General features: G+C 35.8%; 1 protein-coding gene and 1 long non-coding RNA gene across 2 annotated transcripts; one reads left to right on the top strand and one right to left on the bottom strand.

The window, feature by feature from the left end:
* Window positions 1-3,862: 3,862 nt before the first annotated feature.
* Window positions 3,863-4,585, bottom strand: LOC119070238. Its single transcript, XM_037174508.1, has 3 exons — window positions 4,319-4,585; window positions 4,177-4,251; window positions 3,863-4,110 (listed from the first exon to the last, which is right to left on the bottom strand). The coding sequence occupies exons 1-3, from the start codon at window positions 4,583-4,585 to the stop codon at window positions 3,892-3,894; spliced, it is 561 nt and encodes a 186-aa protein (XP_037030403.1). The 3' UTR covers window positions 3,863-3,891.
* A 7,304-nt stretch (window positions 4,586-11,889) lies between these two features.
* LOC119070235 lies at window positions 11,890-12,686 on the top strand. The gene is made up of 5 exons (XR_005086485.1): window positions 11,890-11,904; window positions 11,970-12,158; window positions 12,269-12,446; window positions 12,549-12,582; window positions 12,672-12,686. It is a non-coding gene; the product is annotated as an uncharacterized LOC119070235 (long non-coding RNA).
* Window positions 12,687-20,087: the final 7,401 nt, after the last annotated feature.

Here is a 20,087-nt window from a genome sequence, read left to right as displayed (position 1 = left end):
GAATTGTATGTGACCAACTGGTGCAAAATAACGTTCGGTTTAGCGATTGTACGACGAAGTTAGAGAAAATAGAAAAACTGTTCAGATAATCGCTGGTGGGATTAATTTTAGATTGAACCCATATGTGCTCTTGTGACCCGTTGCCGATAATAATGTTTGAGTGAAATGGAATAAATCTGTACCTTATATTGACTTTCATAATGTTGGACTTAAAACACGTCTCAGCTATTTCCTTGTATCCTCGAATGGTAGACTCAAATTTTTTGAGCACTGACGATCGGTTATTCCGTTATGCGGTCGTTTTGTCCAAAAAAAACATGTTTTCCAACATGACCAAAGCGTAGTCCCAAAACTCAAAATGCAGAGAGTTCGGCATAACAGCACCCTTAAGCGAATCGGCAGCGTGTTTTTCAGATCCATTGATACTGTCGAACAGGTCGTTCACGAAAAGGATGAGGTTTGCCGTACTCGTAAAGTCACTTGTTACACGTTTTTCTTCGACGCATTCCAGCATATATGATCCACAAGCGTTGCTAAATACCTGTGCCGCAACCGATACCTTCATCTTTAATCTACTAGGTTTTAGATGTTCGTCGGTTAGTTTCTTCAACGAACGTTCCGTTGTGGATTGAAGGTCCATTTGGTAAATTACGTTTATATCATCCCAACCAGCGATCTGCAAAAAGCCATCATCGTACTCATCGAACCCTGGATGCCATCGTTCAGTTACGAAGTGTGCTAAATTCTTAATTTGGAAATTGTTGCGCACTACTTTTATGAGATGAGATGGGTCGTATACATGAGTGATCTTCTGCCCGTTGACGGTGTATTGAAGCAAGTCACCGGTTTGTTTCGTTTGATGTACATTTGGATATGCTAGTTCGTTGACTGCAGTTGCATTCGTGCTGCAAGTGTCGCAAACTGACAGAATAGGCTTTAGTCCTGTTGAATAAAATAGTGGTCCGAATCATACCAAATTATCCTCATCACAAGATTCAATTTCATTGGCGATAGTCAAATGATGATGTTACCTATGATTTGGACTCTGCCAACCATCAGCTTGACCAGCTCTGCCAATTCGTATGATTTCAGTCCGTTCGTATAAAAATAGCCAATTGATTGTTTATACGATACTTGAATGCCTCGTATCATGAAGGTCAATGAGTGGGTTGCGAAAACAGGACCTTTTGGCTTGCACATTTCTACAAAACCTTCAATTTTGTCGAGAGAGTGGCAATAATCCAGATGTTCGCTTAAAGACACTTCGTCCCACCCAATTGAGCAGTATTTACTTTCTTCAGGCCAATCAGTCACGACACTTTTTACAGCCTCCAGCAACTTCAAATCGACACCAGACTGGAAAATTAGCTGTGCGCTATATCGCGCCAATGTCCTTTTCGTGGGTAAGCAACACCACGTTTCGTTGAATCGGTAGCTTTTCGGCCCTTGCTTATACATTGCCAAGCAAAGGCTTTTCTGTTTCGGCGTATAGCGTCTACCAAACTTCGAACGTTTGGCGTTCTTTAGCTGCATAACAATGAATTCCATCAATTGTTCATTGAACTTTGTTTGCAAATAGCTGATGACTTTAGAGTCGTTCAGCTGATTGTTATTTACTTTTTCTTGTAAGTGCTTTACACGTCTTTTGTAATAGCTTAACGTTCGCGGTTTGGGAAGCCCAATCTGAAATAAAAAAATACGAAAATCTATGTAACAAACGTAACATTGATCATTACATAGCAATCTGCCCCCTGCGAAAGTGAGTCTTTTCAGGTTGAGCAAACTTTTCAACTTTTGTTCAAATTTCGCGATGGGGCGGTGTAACTTTTGTAGGGGTAGACCACAAAGCAGTATACATAGGACTTTGCATAGTAATTCATTAACTCGGAATCAATTTGTAGACTCTCAAAGTCATTCGTGCAGTTTTGAGCAAACATCTTTGAAAACTGATAACTTAAATTGAAAACTTTACACGTGTAATTGCATACCTCGCTTCCTACTACAGTTTCAAAATATCTGTTTCCGCAGCTTTTTGCTTAGAACCACACTTGTGGTATCGACTCGTGCTACAAAACTGATCCCTCAGGTAATGAATTACTTTCGCAGGACCTTATGTAATCTACTATCAGTGTTAAGGGTCATTTTAGCGAACTTGTGAAGCTGTTGTTCACGCTAGCATGGCGATATGTAGCAAAAAAAATCGTTGCGGATTAGGAATAGTTTTTTGTTATCAATTCACTAAAATAGTTTCCTACGTTCTAAAACACTTACCTTTTCTTTGAAATAAGAATCGTCGCAGGTACGAACACAAAAATAAAGTCAATGATGTATTATATTCGATATACAGTTTGTGGCTTTTTGAATAAGAAATTCATTTGAAAGCTACAAACCATCGAGTTGATCCAACTACTTACCTTCTGGTTCTGTCTTCTATATAAGACAAAAGCACTACGTACATTCTTAAACTAGGTCTGGAAGAGGTGAAACCCACTATTACCATCAATGATGTAAGTATTCCAGCAAATTATTGTGAAGCCTCTGCTCATGCTAGAATGTTGATATCCCGAGTAAAAATGAAAGTCTCAAGAAAAGAGACGTCTCACGGTCTCAAATCCTTTGTGTTGTGAGACGTGAGACGTCTCTTTTCGAATCTTTGAGACTTTTATTTTTACTCGGGATGGATCCTTCATATTAAAAGAAGGTGACACATGAACTACTATGATGGATTTCTACCTCTCGTTTAAGATTTATACCAACAGTGATATGAACAGCATGGACAGTGACTTCACAATAATTCACTTAAAGAACGTCTACCATTTAAATCGCTGTTGTGGGTGATGGGTGGTTTCTTTTGAGAGGTGCACTGGTCCAAAACACGTCATCATATACAAAAATTAGTCATTTGTGCTATGGACCTTTAATATTCAAAAAATCAAACTTACCATCGTTATTTTCGAACGTTATCAAGGCGTCAGTTTAGGTATTCAATTAATCCCACCTTCAAGTAATATATTAGATGCATGTGTGGCGACAGGCAAGAAACAAGTATAAAATTATACTAAATGTCGCAGACTTCATGAAATCCCGTAAAAGAATTCTTTGAAATTTAGAAAAATCGATTAAATATCATCATTTATCGTTAGTTGCCAGAAAGAAAATGTGAAACGAATTTTTAGCAAACTTCTGACACAATTTGTTTTGTCGAGTACGCTGAGAAAATTCGTCGGCTGTTGTCCAGTCCATACTCAACCACGTGTGGAGTAAAAAATGTTCTTTTGAAACGGCTGTGAATTCTTACTCAGGTTAAGAGGAAATAGTAATACTACCTTCTTGCTTCCAAATTTTTATTTTGGCCAAAGGCTAGTATGCTCGAGCCAAGGACAAATAACAATTTTGAAGCAGTTAGATACAATATTTTATCTGCTAGCGCAAAATAGTACATTTCGTACCTAGGACTAAAAGTCTTTTTTAGTGTGTGAGACGTTTCCAGACAGAGCCGAAGGCGAGGTCTGGAATCGAATACGCTAAAAAAGACTTTTAGTCCGTGGTACGAATAGTATTTTTCATATTGGACGGAGAAAAAGTGCGACGAAGTCACACTTTTCGGGTCCTGGGTATGAAATAGTACATTTCGTACCTAGGACTAAAAGTCTTTTTTAGCGTTTTAGAATACGATTTCAAGTACTAATATGCCCACTCTTTACTCATTTAATTAGTGAAACACAAAGTCGCTTTTTATATCAAGTACGAAGAACACAAATATTGGTATACGCAACCGCGTCAACAGCTGGTAAAATGTAAATTTTTCAGGCTTTTCAAAAATCCTTGGTGTGAGCTGTAAATTTAGTTCATTTGTTTCTTGTTATCATTGCCTCTAATTTTATTGAACATTTACAACATACAAGACGAACACAATACAAAACAAAACACATAAAAGGTAGACTGCCCACGGAATCCAATTAATCCACAAACCGTTTCTTTGGAGCACTTCGTTCGCTTTTGACCAGTCTTTTCGCGTACTTCCTCTTCTGAGCTTAGGCCTTCCACGTCAATGTAATTGTCGTCATCTACAATGTCACTGTCGGTTCTCGATTGATTCATTGAGGTATCCTGAGATGTTTTTAGTTTTAGTTCTGTGTTAGTTCATCGGACTTTAAGATAATTTTGAAAACTCACGTTTATTGGCAAATGCGAACGTTCTTCAGTATTCACGGGCTTTTCTGACATTCGTGTAGGTAAATGAACTGGAAACTGAATTTAAAATGCATTTGATATCAGCAGGGTCATGTGAAATGTAATGCATTTGAGGTTAACTTACTCCATCGGGCAGGAAAAGGCTTGGCGTCGATTCTTGCTTGATGATGATCTGCCCTTTTCCATTTTTTGTAAAGTCGGTATCAGCAAAATGCTTTCTACAAACTTTGTAGAATGAATTCGATAGTTTATTTGCTGCAAGTCGATCAATCAAATGGTGCGATTTTGTTGCCACAATCCACCGTTCTGCCGACACTTTGTTTGTCGGAAAACTGTGAAACCCACTCTTTCCAACAGTCTCGCAGCCTCGCACGCAACATTGAAGAACCATTTAGGTTTATTCAATGTATGAAACGGATCGAACGTTAAAGATAAACAAATTTGAAAAGTCATTCATTTCCAATGAAGTTAGCTTCGCGTTTGATACATATGTGTGCGTGAGATATCGAAGACGAGAATATTATAACAATGGGCTGTCACCCCCTAAAAAAGTTTCGCTCCCGCTAAATCGTCTTAATCTAATGTCAGAATTCTTCAATAATTTTGAATTTCGCTTGCGTTCATGCGGGAATTGCTTATTTGTATCGTAAATTTCATCGAATCCGTACGTTAATCACCCAAGCGGGTTGTGTTTGCCGGCCAGAATATTGATTTTTCTCTTCTAGATGGTGTGAAGGTACAGTCGGTCGGAAAAACTATACATTCTCGCTGTCTAGTGACGTGAGTTCGTATAATGTATTAATGCGCATCATAAATTCGTTCGTTCATTCATCAGTTTTTCATTTTAATTACGAAAGTCAAATATTGTCGGCGTATGGTGCAATAACACATTGCCGTGATAATGTGAACTTCCTCTACTATTTTTTTTTCGGATGATAATTTATCGACTCAGTTAAACAAGTTTGTGCGAAGAAAACAATTGTGAACTGTCGACTTACGATAAAAGGCTGGTGGGTCACTTATCTACCAAGAAACTAATAAAATGACTTAACGATACTTGTTTGTATCGGTCGATAAGGAATATATTAATTGTATACTGGCAGAAGAAATGCCGTAATTATCTTCCATTTTTGAATTTAAACATTTTTCATACATTTTGAAGGTTCTACATTTACATTAGACGCAAAAGTAACCACGTGAGCAACAGCAGATTTTTAGTCACGATCGAAGTCGTTACGTTTAGTTGTAATTTTTAAAAAAAGGTGAACTTGACGTACAATGAATGGAGAATGCGAAGAGAGAATGGAAAGCGAGTATTTGAATCGACTCCAAACGCATTTTTTAGTTTGTTTTCACGTAAAATTATTATAATTGTGCCGTGTTCCGTGCCGTCTTTGAATCATTTTGGATTAAGGCGCGAGTATATGTACGTCCACTCCCTCTACTTAATTTCGAAAAATTAATTTAAATAATTCGAACGACACGAATTTTCGAAATTTAATTTCGAAAGCGTAAGCGGATAATATTTGAAATTAAATATAAGAGCAATTCTGATCCTTCACAAAATATTGTTTTTTCATGCTGCTACTTCAAAGTGAGAATCTCATTTTTTTATTATAAATACGGTTTCACCTACACATAGAGCTTATTTTGATGTTACAGTCATACCACACCACTTCTATTACAATAGTATTTGCTTTATTCTTATCTTTTATCCATAACTGATATCCGTATACAATCATGATTTTACAACATTTAGCCCCATTGTCTTTACAATAATATGAGCTCTATTCTTATTACCGATTCCTATGGTTGAGCTAGAATAAAATGTATAATCATCGGCACTGTATAATTGAGAAACGTATAAACATTGTTAGTGAATGTGTTTCTAAATACCAAAAAATTTACAATAGATTGGAACATTTCTATTGAAAACGAAATAATAAAAATCTGCATATGTGAAGATGGGAGAGCTATAATCTCTAAATTTTCCCTGACATACAATGGAATGCGAATAAAAAATTCTGATTTTGTGTAGCCTAGCGTTTTACAACCCCGAATTTTAAGTTTTTGAAACCAATCTGGGCTACGTCGGAGATGATGCTCTGAATAAATTGTTGACTGTGCTATGTCGCACTTTAGGAACACTTACCTATTACATAAATTTATTATTGTAAAGAGGGATGCTTTGCAAAACAGCCTACCGAAATCGGATGCATTTACCAGTGGAATTTTTTGTATGTGCCTAGGCAAGACTGTAAACTTGGGAAACACCTAGAGATGAGCGGGCCGACGTTTTTTCAATACCCGACCCGACCCGGCCCGATCCAATTTTTTGAACCCGAGCCCGACCCGACCCAAGACTTTTCTCTTCGCGGCCCGACCCAACCCGACCCGAAAAAATCATCGGCCCGACGTGACCCGACTTTTTTTTACTATAAGAAATTTAATGAAAAATCATTTTCTACGCATAAAAGCTTTGCAATAATCTTATAAGCGAAGTAAAATAATAAAATAAGTTAATGCTTCATGCTTTATAGCTTTTATTGGCTTACTTAAAATTTGTATTTCTAAGTCGGGCCGGCCCGAATTTTTGTTTTCAAAGCCCGACCCGACCCGGCCCGAATGAATTTTCAAAACCCGGACCCGAACCCGATCGGGCCGGGTCGGGTCGGGTCGGGCCGATGTATTTCGGGCGGCCCGCTCATCTCTAGAAACACCACAGTTGATGATAAAATGGGAAATTTCATACAAAAATTCACATTCTGAAAATCATCAGAAGTGGTGTGTTCCCGCGTATCTAATAAAATGGCGATCTGCGTGACATCCCCAAGTTTACAGCCTTCTGCCTAGGTAGGTATTGGTTACCTGAGGCCTTTTTTTGAAAATTTGTCGATGCTCGTATGTCTAGCGAGAGGCGATCGAAAACACGCACTTTTTTACAGAAATTTCTTCAGTTACACCTTACACGAGCCGGTGAAAATGAGTCCGATTTCCGTAGGTTGTTTTTCGAAAGAATCACTCAAAGGATTTCTCAATTCTCATACTTTCAGAGTTAAAATTGTCATTCGTTGGTCCTAGTGAATCCTAGTGAAGGGAGAACTGATGGAATGTTTACTAAAGAGCAAAATAACAAATTGCGGAATGTTAATACGTTTAATTTCATATCAAATGAATCAGTTTCACAAAAAAGTGAGCTTCGAAAAATAAATCGGCTAGATCGTGGATTCAACACTAGATACAACCGCATTACCGTCACTGTCTAAGTTTCGTAGCGGCATAAGTCTGCTTTTCCGTGAATCGACAATCTCCGGTAAAAGGGCTTTTTCGAAGAAAGCCTTCAATTTCTGTTCCATGTCTCGCATCCAAAACATATTGTCTCTCTTAACACACCAAATTAAGACTCCTTCATTTCCCGGCCATACCACATAATAGCACAATTGACGATTTGTAACATGCATCATGCCTTGCACTTTGTAGTACTCCTTATGTTTAGAGTTCATGCCAATAATATTGGCCTTATTCTTATCTTTTATCCATAATGTGTCCTTTTGAACCGTTTCCAAAACGTTTTTGTTGAAATATGACAGTGGACATATAATTTCGATGATTGCATCTTCGTTGATTGTTCCATACGGCGCCGCTCCTACGAAATGAAGCGTATCATCCGTATGAAATCCAGATTTTACAACAGTTAGCCCCAGTGATTTTTCAAACGCTTCAGCAGCAACAGGTTGATACGTCAAGTTGTGCTGAGTTTGTTTTTCTCCTTTCCGACCAGGGTACAACACTGCCTCCACAATATTTCTATACGATTTTGCATTTCGAGCTGAACAAATGCTCCCAAAAGAGGAGCACGTTACCATCCCATGAATCGCACTATTCCATTTATCACTGTCTTCGTGCAATTTTGTTTCACCTTCAGTTTTAGTGCGATTGCTATGTCGACGAGCCAGATCATCTAAATACCGTTTTTTCTCGAAATCATAGCTTGGCTGGTCCATATCCAATTTTTGACATGTAAGGGTCCCATAGAACTCGTCTCCACTAGTCGCATTGATAAAGGCCTTCTTTTTGGAATGGTTTTTTCGGTGCACTGAGTTGTATTCGTTGTGAGCGACTTTCAGATTCTCTACATGTTGTATGTTAGGATTCGGTTTTTTGTTGATCGCCTGGAATATTGTTAATATTGTTGAAAGAACTTTCCCGGTGTTGTGTTGTATAACTGCCAATTGATTTCGAGCTTTGAATGAACCACTGGATGTGAGGTCCACTCGTTTTCCTCCTGTAAACTTCACGATCAGGGAGTTGAACTGCTCAACAATTTTCGTACTTTCTCCAGCTAAAACGCTCTTAGCGTTTAAGCGAACTCTGGCCAACGAATCCTGGATCTGACTCATCAAGTTATTTTGTTCCAAAGTAGGTACGAAGTTTTTCTCGCCCTCTTTAGCACCATCACAGAAATACTTAGCACATCGTGTGTGATCGCCATATAAATGGTATGGTATGTTGAAGATGTCCTTTCGAACGTTTTCAATTTGAATTTCATAAGTCTCCGATGATTCCACCCAATGTTTTCTGGCGCATCTGATGTAGTAGATGATCTTTTCGACTTTATCGTAGGACAGATATGGTTTGAACGCAGCTTTTTCAGCCAACTTATGCAGGCTGCATCTGCAGCCCTTGAACAAATGATTACAGCATTCACGTTTTTCGATGTGTAAGTACGGATACCGATAAATTTGGGCATTGTTTAGCGCAACAACGACACTTGCGTCTCCGTCACCAACAAAATGACTGAATCTGATCTTGTCTTTATTCGCACATTCAATGAAACCATCTTTGATTAGCTTTGGTTCCATTGCGGTCGACGGTCCAACGAAATTTTTGTTGCATTTATGTTCTGCTGGCTTCGTGTGAGCTGAACGGGCACTTTCACAGATACGGCAACGTTTGTTGGCAACACCATTCCATATCACCTTTTTCGTGTGAGCTCCAATGATTGTTGCAGATCCCGAAGATGCTGAATAAGACGATCGATATGACCGTTTACTCCACGCGGCGTCGATGAAACATTTATCCAGTGCGTTTCCAACTTCATCGACACTTCCTTCTTTAATGCATTCCTGTCTTTCGGTTTTCGCAACTTTATTCATAGACTCCTCCGCTACATCATTAATGATCGAGTGCCACTCTCGCTCTTTTTTGTAGAATGTTGACTTGGTCATTGATGGTATGTTGAACGCACTTTGAAATTCTACCATTGTCGAGTAGGTCAAACCGACCGACAGTGTAGCTAATACGGCAACAGAGTTTATGTTCGGTGTTTCATCATTTTCTGTCGTGGTCACTAAATGATTTAAATAGCCGCACTTTTCACAACAAAATCCAATTCTACTTTGGAATCCAAACTTGGTTTCTCTGGCGAGCACCATATCGTTGAAATTGCAAGAATCATCGGCAGAATGACTGTTCAGCCGTCGTATATCGTCGAACAGTTTTTTCAAATCGACAATTCGATTTCCTTCGATTGACGTCGTCTGCTGGTTTTGTCTTTCAAATTCTTCGTTCTCAACTATGTCAATACCTAATAAAGAAACGTCTGAATTATGTAGTGATCGTTGCACGAAATTGTTTTGCACCTTCATGTTGAACAGGATCACATGCTTCATTCCCATTCACAAATTCTCCAAAGTCGATTTCACTATTGTCATCTCGGTCGTCATCTTCCAGTTCAAGTATCTCAATGTTTTCAATTGATGCAATTTCATTCCGGCATTGTTGTGCTGCTTCAACATCAATGTTCATGGCTGCTGATTCTAGATCACAAAGCTCGTATTCCTTGCTTGGATCAAGTTCCGTAAATACTTCCGCACTTTCATCGGTTTCTTGATATAGTCCCAAGGAATGGTTGTACAACGACATATCTTCGAGCTCAATAAATACTTCGTCGGCATTGAACTCAGCATCTTGGGTTATTTTTTCTTGAAACGATGGTTCTATTGCTATTGTAGATAATTCGCTTCCGTTGGATGTTGTCGTACTAGAAACCACAAATTATTTCAGGAAAGGCTTGTAAATGTACTCAATAAAATTACTTTGTCGACTTTTTGCTGTGAAAATTGTTGCTGTGGTCGCGTCCCCGTTTTCTATTTCCAAAGAAAAAGGTTTTTCCTTCGTGTTTGCGTTTGCTAGGAACATCAGTGTTTGCTAGAATTTTGTGGTTATGTGTTTTCGAAATTCGAATAACCAGTATGCGTCCAAATTCACAATAATTTGGTCTGTATTTTCTTGTTCACCTCGATGTTGCAAACTTGTTTTTATAAAAATAAATGTGAATTTTGACAAATTGATTCCGACAGTTTGGTTACAAATTTATGCAAGAACTTAAGGACATTAGTCATATTTTGTTAATTTTGACCATTTTATCACAAATAAAGCGAAATGTGTGGTCATATACTTCGCAAACCGCTCATATTTAGTTGCATTTTACATAATAAAGATCTATCGATTTTCGTTAAAAATTGCTACAGTTTGGTAGAGTAAAGAACAAATTTTGTTCTAATTGTGTTTATTACGCCATTATCAATTATTGAAATGTTTAAATCTTCGTGAAAACATTGTGCAACTTTTACTGTGGAAAGTGACAATTGTGAATTTAAATGGAAGGTCACCTAATCACGCCCCTTAACGATGGGACTAAAATCGAAGTTTCAAAGTCTTAATGAGTTACTAAATTTGCTTCCAGTTTAAGCCCTATTTTAAGGTCAATATGTTTGCAATTTGAGTGGATAGACCTTTTCAAAACCATTAACTAAAGCTATTTATTTAAACAGAAAATATTTGATTGACTTAAACAGCAGCTCCAATGACATATCGGAAAAAATAGATCTCTATTCCTCTATTGTCCCACTTATCTTGTCGATTCACACAGACCCTTCTTCTTCTTCTTTTTCAGACTGTTTCTATCCACTGCTGGATGTAGGCTTCCCCAATTTCTTTCCATTTCCCACAGATCCGCTCGATAAAAAATGTAAGTATTTTATTTTATTACCACCAACGGGGTCAAACCCCTACTGGCGTACAAGAAATTACAGTTGTCAATGTTACAATAACGAGTTCAACAAACAAAATATCAAAAGTTGGTCGACAACAATTAGAACTGAGAGTACTCAATTTTGGACAAGTCAATTGAAACACAACAAATCAATCATGACAATAATAGCACAGTTCTCAAGATTGGACAAATCCACGAAGCATTTAAAAGAAAACAAGTTCCATCATAAAATTCAGAAGCGTCGACACAATTCATCTCAGTATCAATTCATCAATCCAGTTCATAAAAAGAACTTATCGCTCGAAACAATATTCACACTCTTCTGCTTATGCTTATGAACAAAGTCACGTATTCGAACTCCGTCTGGCCAATTGTCCATCAACATTATAGCACTATGTTTACTAACAGGAATCGTAATTTTGTACTGCAAGAAGTTGATACTATCCACAGTCCTACCAGGCTACTCAACAGCAACGAAATGTCTATTTTCTCCTTTTCAATTTTAAGTTTATTGGACACGTAAATCTTTCAAAACAATAATCACAAATTTCATTCATTAGCTCCAGTGTTTCCTGTTTCCTCCAAAGTATATGCAACAGTTTTAACGAGCCAACAATGGCCATTGCAGCAACTTGAGCAGAAAATATTTTATCGTTCGTCTTATCATTTACAGCAAAATAAATCGAATAGAACCATTTTAACATCCATTCCTTAACAGTTTCCTTTTCTTGTCGGCTCCGAAAACCCACTCGACGAAAGATTGTAAAAATCTTCAGAATTTGTCGATGCAACTCTAGCCGGAACACTTTAATGCTGTGGCTGTTGTTACTTTGTTTGATGGCGAAGATCACTTGAACGGTTTTCAGCCACAGAGAGAGAAAAATTTTAATGTCCAACTCCACCCACGGTCAGCTATCAAACTGTCTATATTATTCAATCGATACTTTGACAAAAATCGGTTCAGATTTACTCAAGTTATCGTGTTAACAAGAAAAATTTGTGTAACACACTTTTCAGTAGTTTTTGGTGTTCCGTCTTATTTTGTAGAATAATAATGGATCTCACCGTTGAGGACATAGACCGAATGGCCGCACAAGGTGGAGGCGACATTTATGCATTGGTGCGGCGGTTGGTCCAGCAGAATACCGACTTAGCGAGACGTGTAGACGAGCTAGCCGAACGTGTTTCCGATTTGGTATGTATCTTGCATGATTTGGTATATGTGTGTGGTCTGTGCATGTCAAAGCACGTCTGCGTTTCAAAGAAAGTCTAAATGTTAATAGTTCGTTTCGTTTAGGTGAAAAGGAATGCTTGCAAGCGTGGGATCAAAGGTAACTTCGTTTTACGTTTTGGTTTAACATGTTTGGGTTTGGGTTGCAATATCCTAAGATTAGACTAACAAATTATCTATCGTTAACAGGAACGCAGCAGCAGTGATTCGTCAGACCGTACAGTCTCCGAGCCCGAGCAGTCCCCGGATACAACAAATCCAATGTAATTTTTTTTTCGTGGTTTCGTAGTTTAAATTCCTTTTTTTTATCAACCCAATCAATTTATCGTGAGTGACATAAAACCAGATCGAAAGTCCTTTGTTCGCTACTCCCTGGCCTTGCTTCAGCTTGCAGGGGAATTTCGAAGTTTTCAGTAATACCCGTATGTGCAAAACCTAAGACTGGTGGGTGTAGAAAGGACAATCATTAAGGATGTGTACACACCAGTCTCAGGATTTTGTAGCCTTTTGAAGTAGTTGCAAAACTTGTCGCAAAAAATATTTTCCTTTTACAAATTTTGCAACTACTTTCACAACTACTTCAGGTTGCTCCCAGTCGTTTGAAGTAGTTGCAAAAGTTGTCGCAAAAAACATTTTCCTTTTACGAATTTTGCAACTTCTTTTGCAACTACTTCAGGCGGGTGGATTTTGTTGTGTATTCTATCACCGATTCATTTACAATAAATTTAATCTTGAAAATTTGTCTTGTTTGGCATTTCGTGTAATACATAATTTGATTCAAACAAAATGTAGTTCCCCCTCGATAATTGCCATAAAGTTTCTACTATACTGTTTTGTTTATTTAGCAAAATTTACTTAAAATCGGCCAGACCATTCACATTATTACGTTTTCTATTTTCATTGTCAAATTTAAGGGTACAGTCCATAAACTTTAAAAATATTTGGTTTCAGTATATTTAGCTAATCCTTCTGTCACATCTTTTGACAGCTTTTTACGTTTTAGTACGTTTTCTCTCCCAGCAGCAAAAACCCTATCCCAGTACAAAAAGTATATCGAATGCCGCAAATGCATTTAAAAACGAACATTCGTTGAAATACTTTTTTATCACACCAAATCTTTATCATTTTATACAAATATGTTCATCTTTATAATAACACAACATCGGTGATTTGCATGCAATTTAAACAAAACCAAATCAATTGTTCATGTGTTACATTTACATTATGGAAGAGGAATGTCTTATTCTTTATCCAAATTTGTGCACAGCTAACTGTGTTTTTCTTTCTTTGTTTAACAAGTGTAACTTTCTGCAATAAGTCACTAAATAAACATTTCGATAAACTACAAAATAATTCAAAAATATTGTATTGTGGCTTGCCTACGTCTACGATATGCAAATTTATTAAATTTTTGTGGACGAAAGAGCGACGCAATCTCAATAAACTAAACAGACATCTGAAACAAATTATGATCGGATCTACTACCCTCTCGTTTTCATACGTTTTGTTCATTATTTCATTATTGTTCCTTGACATTAGAGATTTTTTTTTTTTTTTCATTGTGCAAAAGTCAACCGACAAGAGGACAGCGAATTATAAAACTTGTTCTTCAATTTGTAAATTTTAATTTAATTTTTGTGCTTTATTGTGACTTTGATATCAATTTCTATCAGTATTTTCGAAATTAGTTCAGCTAAATGCAAAGGAGTTGCGTGTTCAAATGTTGGATTTGTTGTATTAAATCAGTAAAAATGTTTTCTGTTTTGATCGTCTACAATCATTGTTTGGAATATTCTGTTTCGAATAGTTAACAATATTATTAACCAAGATGGCTCAGTATGTTTCTCAATTCGTCGGTCCGAAAATCAATAAATTGAAACAACTTTAAACATTTTGTGACCTTAACGCCATAATATCAGCTGTGGCTCAAAATATAAATACAAAAATCAAATTAGAATTTCTTACGTGTAGTCGAATTGACTTCAGACATAATTTTGTCATTTCGCTTGCACGTAAGGTGCGAGTTTTTTTAAAAGGAATTTTAACGTGATCTTATGTGTTTAAAGATTGAATTAATAGCTGATGTGTTATGTGACAATAAAGTCACGAAGCGTCGGAAAATGTTTCAATTTTGGATATTTTTGATCGACAAATCGAGAGACATGAAACCTCTAAAATGTGCAATAACTATTCGGTATAAGTATTACCGCTGTGCATTTTATATGTGATTATGATGGCCAATAATATTGATGATGTCTCTAATATCTGCAAGTTCGAACAAAACGCCTTTACGTTGCAGTTTGTAAATGGATGAATTCCCTAAGATGAAACAACACGCCTTTACGTTTCTCTTCGTAAATGGAATTGTACAAACGCCTTTATGTTACATTTCGTATAAGGATGAATTCCCAAGGATTGTACAAAAATACTTTACAGTAAAGGCTTTACGTTACATTTCGTAAAAGGATAAATTACTAATTGATAAGATTAACAATAAACAGATTATCATTAAGAAAAAAAAATTAACAAAATGTTTGTTAAATCCTAGCGATTTTTTGATTTTGATTTTTTGGTGAGATTTGGTGACATCACAAAAATTCGCATCACAAAGATCCGCACTGACTTAAAACACCTCTTTGTCTTATTTTGTCATAAATTGTTCACTCCTTTTATTTGATTGCAAAGAAATTTTCAGAACAAACAGAAAGATGCTTTAAAGAGGAGGTATTTCTTGTCTACCTCTTGAATAAAATTTAAACTCATGTGAATACGGCCGCAAAGCTCACAGTAGTTGAAATTTTCTAGATTAAAAGACTTTTTTAGCAAATAAATCTACTGAATTGACCCGATTTGCTCATCAATAAGGTATGCAACTAGTGTGTTTACGGCCCTCGCTTCGCTCTGGCCGCAAAGTTCACACTCGTTGATTTTTTTTCTAGCATAGACAGCAAGAAATCACTCATAGAAGTCTTTTCAGAACAAATCATAGATTATTGATCCATCATTTTCCATTAACGTTAACTTCGTTAGTAATTTCAGTTCTGTCGAAATTACTCCGTATGATAAGGAGACAGAGCCATCACAAATTTCATTCTTAGTCGAATAATTTTTTTTGTTGAGGATTATTCAAGCTATCGTGCTATCAAGCGACCGACGAGACGAAAATTCTTTTGGGAATATCTCTAAGACCTGCTCTAAGGTGACTCGTCCGTTATTGGCCATCTTCAAAACTTAACCTCAGGAATTTAATTCCTCTCGATTAAAAAAAAGTTTTGGAAATCTGTTGAGAAATACTCAAGTTATCAAACGTTGACCCAAAAATTCTTTTGGGAATATCTCAGAGATCTCCGGTCTATTATAGCCCATCTTTGAACTTAACGTGAGGAATTGAATTCCCCGTCGATTAAAAAGAAGTTTTTGGAAATCCGTTTAGGATTATTCAAGTTATCGTGGAATCAAGCGACGAGCCAAAAATTCTATTAAGAATATCTTTAAGATCACCGGTCCGTTATAGCCCATCTTCAAACTTGACCTGAGGAATTGAATTCCTCTTCGATAAAAAAAAGTTTTTGGAAATCCACTAAGAATTACTCGAGTTATCTTGTTATCAAGAGACAAGACAAAAATTCTTTCGAGAATATCTCCGAGCTCCCCAGTCTGTTATAGCCTATCTTCGAACTTAACCTAAAGAATTTAATTCCTCGTCAAATAAAAAAAATAATTTGGAACTCAGTTGAAGATTGCTCAAGTTATCGTGTTATCAAGCAATGAGACAAAAATTCTTTTGGGAATATCTTTAAGATCATCGGTACATCATAGCCCATCTTCGAACTTAACCTCAGGAATTTAATTCCCCGTCGAATAAAAAAAAAATTGGAAATCCATTGAGAATTACTCGAGTTATCGTGTTATCAAAGAATGAACAAAGTGTGACAAACATTTTCTGTATTTAAGATTTTTGGTCATACATTCATGTATTTTCAATCATAGTGAACATTTTGTGACAAACATTTTAGAGTGTTTATCATCCGTAAGACCCATGACTTTCAGTCAAGGGAATAAATGCCAATATATATTTCGTCTTTAGTTCAAACATTTAAAAAAAAAGTCAAAATGTAAAAACAACTGATTTTGTCATGCAAAAATATAGATAAAAATTGACAAAATTGACGACCACTAAAATATGTCGTCGATTTATATGCATTTTTTATGCATAGGTAAAAAAGACAGAAACACGCAACGCAATATTTTGTCTCACATCAAAGTTCGACTTGCTTGTAAGACAAATATTGCGTTGCGTGTTTCTGTCTTTTTTACCTATGCATAAAAAATGCATATAAATCGACGACATATTTTCGTGGTCGGCAATTTTGTCAATTTTTATCTATATTTTTGCATGACAAAATCAGTTGTTTTTACATTTTTGACTTTTTTTTAAATGTTTGAACTAAAGACGAAATATATTGGCGCAATTATTTAAAAGAAAAATTGTCTTTTTTGAGCTAATCCGCCTACAAAATTCATTAAATGTTAAAATTATATCGATAAGATCCATTTTGAAAGTGTTGCATTGAATGCAAATAGAATTGAATACAGACGATTCATGGATTACTTCGGGGGAAGAAACAATTTTGGGATCTCGTAAACAAAATTAAAATTGACAAAATTGCCGACCATGAAAATATGTCGTCGATTTATATGCATTTTTTATGCATAGGTAAAAAAGACAGAAACACGCAACGCAATATTTTGTCTCACATCAAAGTTCGACTTGCTTGTAAGACAAATATTGCGTTGCGTGTTTCTGTCTTTTTTACCTATGCATAAAAAATGCATATAAATCGACGACATACTTTCGTGGTCGGCAATTTTGTCAATTTTTATCTATATTTTTGCATGACAAAATCAGTTGTTTTTACATTTTTGACTTTTTTTTAAATGTTTGAACTAAAGACGAAATATATTGGCGCAATTATTTAAAAGAAAAATTGTCTTTTTTGAGCTAATCCGCCTACAAAATTCATTAAATGTTAAAATTATATCGATAAGATCCATTTTGAAAGTGTTGCATTGAATGCAAATAGAATTGAATACAGACGATTCATGGATTACTTCGGGGGAAGAAACAATTTTGGGATCTCGTAAACAAAATTAAAATTGACAAAATTGCCGACCATGAAAATATGTCGTCGATTTATATGCATTTTCATGCTTCGGGGCCGAAAATGAGGGCAATTTTTCGAATTTTCTCGGGTTTCCGGCCCTCTGCATGAAAACTCACATGTGCACCTGTTTGGGACGGTTGATTTAAGGCACTTTCGCTTGTAGACCTCACTTCGTTCGGCCTACAATCCGCGAAATTGCCTAAAATCAATCGTCCAAAACAGGTACACAAATGACTATTTTTATGCATAGGTAAAAAAGACAGAAACAGGCAACGCAATATTTTGTCTCACATCAAAGTTCGACTTGCTTGTAAGACAAATATTGCGTTGCGTGTTTCTGTCTTTTTTACCTATGCATAAAAAATGCATATAAATCGACGACATATTTTCGTGGTCGGCAATTTTGTCAATTTTTATCTATATTTTTGCATGACAAAATCAGTTGTTTTTACATTTTTGACTTTTTTTTAAATGTTTGAACTAAAGACGAAATATATTGGCGCAATTATTTAAAAGAAAAATTGTCTTTTTTGAGCTAATCCGCCTACAAAATTCATTAAATGTTAAAATTATATCGATAAGATCCATTTTGAAAGTGTTGCATTGAATGCAAATAGAATTGAATACAGACGATTCATGGATTACTTCGGGGAAGAAACAATTTTGGGATCTCGTAAACAAAATTAAAATTGACAAAATTGCCGACCATGAAAATATGTCGTCGATTTACATGCATTTTTTATGCATAGGTAAAAAAAAACAGAAACACGCAACGCAATATTTTGTCTCACATCAAAGTTCGACTTGCTTGTAAGACAAATATTGCGTTGCGTGTTTCTGTCTTTTTTACCTATGCATAAAAAATGCATATAAATCGACGACATATTTTCGTGGTCGGCAATTTTGTCAATTTTTATCTATATTTTTGCATGACAAAATCAGTTGTTTTTACATTTTTGACTTTTTTTTAAATGTTTGAACTAAAGACGAAATATATTGGCGCAATTATTTAAAAGAAAAATTGTCTTTTTTGAGCTAATCCGCCTACAAAATTCATTAAATGTTAAAATTACATCGATAAGATCCATTTTGAAAGTGTTGCATTGAATGCAAATAGAATTGAATACAGACGATTCATGGATTACTTCGGGGAAGAAACAATTTTGGGATCTCGTAAACAAAATTAAAATTGACAAAATTGCCGACCATGAAAATATGTCGTCGATTTACATGCATTTTTTATGCATAGGTAAAAAAAAAACAGAAACACGCAACGCAATATTTTGTCTCACATCAAAGTTCGACTTGCTTGTAAGACAAATATTGCGTTGCGTGTTTCTGTCTTTTTTACCTATGCATAAAAAATGCATATAAATCGACGACATATTTTCGTGGTTGGCAATTTTGTCAATTTTTATCTATATTTTTGCATGACAAAATCAGTTGTTTTTACATTTTTGACTTTTTTTTAAATGTTTGAACTAAAGACGAAATATATTGGCGCAATTATTTAAAAGAAAAATTGTCTTTTTTGAGCTAATCCGCCTACAAAATTCATTAAATGTTAAAATTATATCGATAAGATCCATTTTGAAAGTGTTGCATTGAATGCAAATAGAATTGAATACAGACGATTCATGGATTACTTCGGGGGAAGAAACAATTTTGGGATCTCGTAAACAAAATTAAAATTGACAAAATTGCCGACCATGAAAATATGTCGTCGATTTACATGCATTTTTTATGCATAGGTAAAAAAAAACAGAAACACGCAACGCAATATTTTGTCTCACATCAAAGTTCGACTTGCTTGTAAGACAAATATTGCGTTGCGTGTTTCTGTCTTTTTTACCTATGCATAAAAAATGCATATAAATCGACGACATATTTTCGTGGTCGGCAATTTTGTCAATTTTTATCTATATTTTTGCATGACAAAATCAGTTGTTTTTACATTTTTGACTTTTTTTTTAATGTTTGAACTAAAGACGAAATATATTGGCGCAATTATTTAAAAGAAAAATTGTCTTTTTTGAGCTAATCCGCCTACAAAATTCATTAAATGTTAAAATTATATCGATAAGATCCATTTTGAAAGTGTTGCATTGAATGCAAATAGAATTGAATACAGACGATTCATGGATTACTTCGGGGGAAGAAACAATTTTGGGATCTCGTAAACAAAATTAAAATTGACAAAATTGCCGACCATGAAAATATGTCGTCGATTTATATGCATTTTTTATGCATAGGTAAAAAAGACAGAAACACGCAACGCAATATTTTGTCTCACATCAAAGTTCGACTTGCTTGTTGCTCGATAGCTTGAATAATCCTCAACAAAAAAAATTATTCGACTAAGAATGAAATTTGTGATGGCTCTGTCTCCTTATCATACGGAGTAATTTCGACAGAACTGAAATTACTAACGAAGTTAACG

The sequence above is a fragment of the Bradysia coprophila genome, assembly GCF_014529535.1.
Source record: "Bradysia coprophila strain Holo2 chromosome X unlocalized genomic scaffold, BU_Bcop_v1 contig_590, whole genome shotgun sequence".
Taxonomy (NCBI): Eukaryota; Metazoa; Arthropoda; class Insecta; order Diptera; family Sciaridae; genus Bradysia; species Bradysia coprophila.
This window is presented reverse-complemented; position numbering and strand designations above follow the sequence as displayed.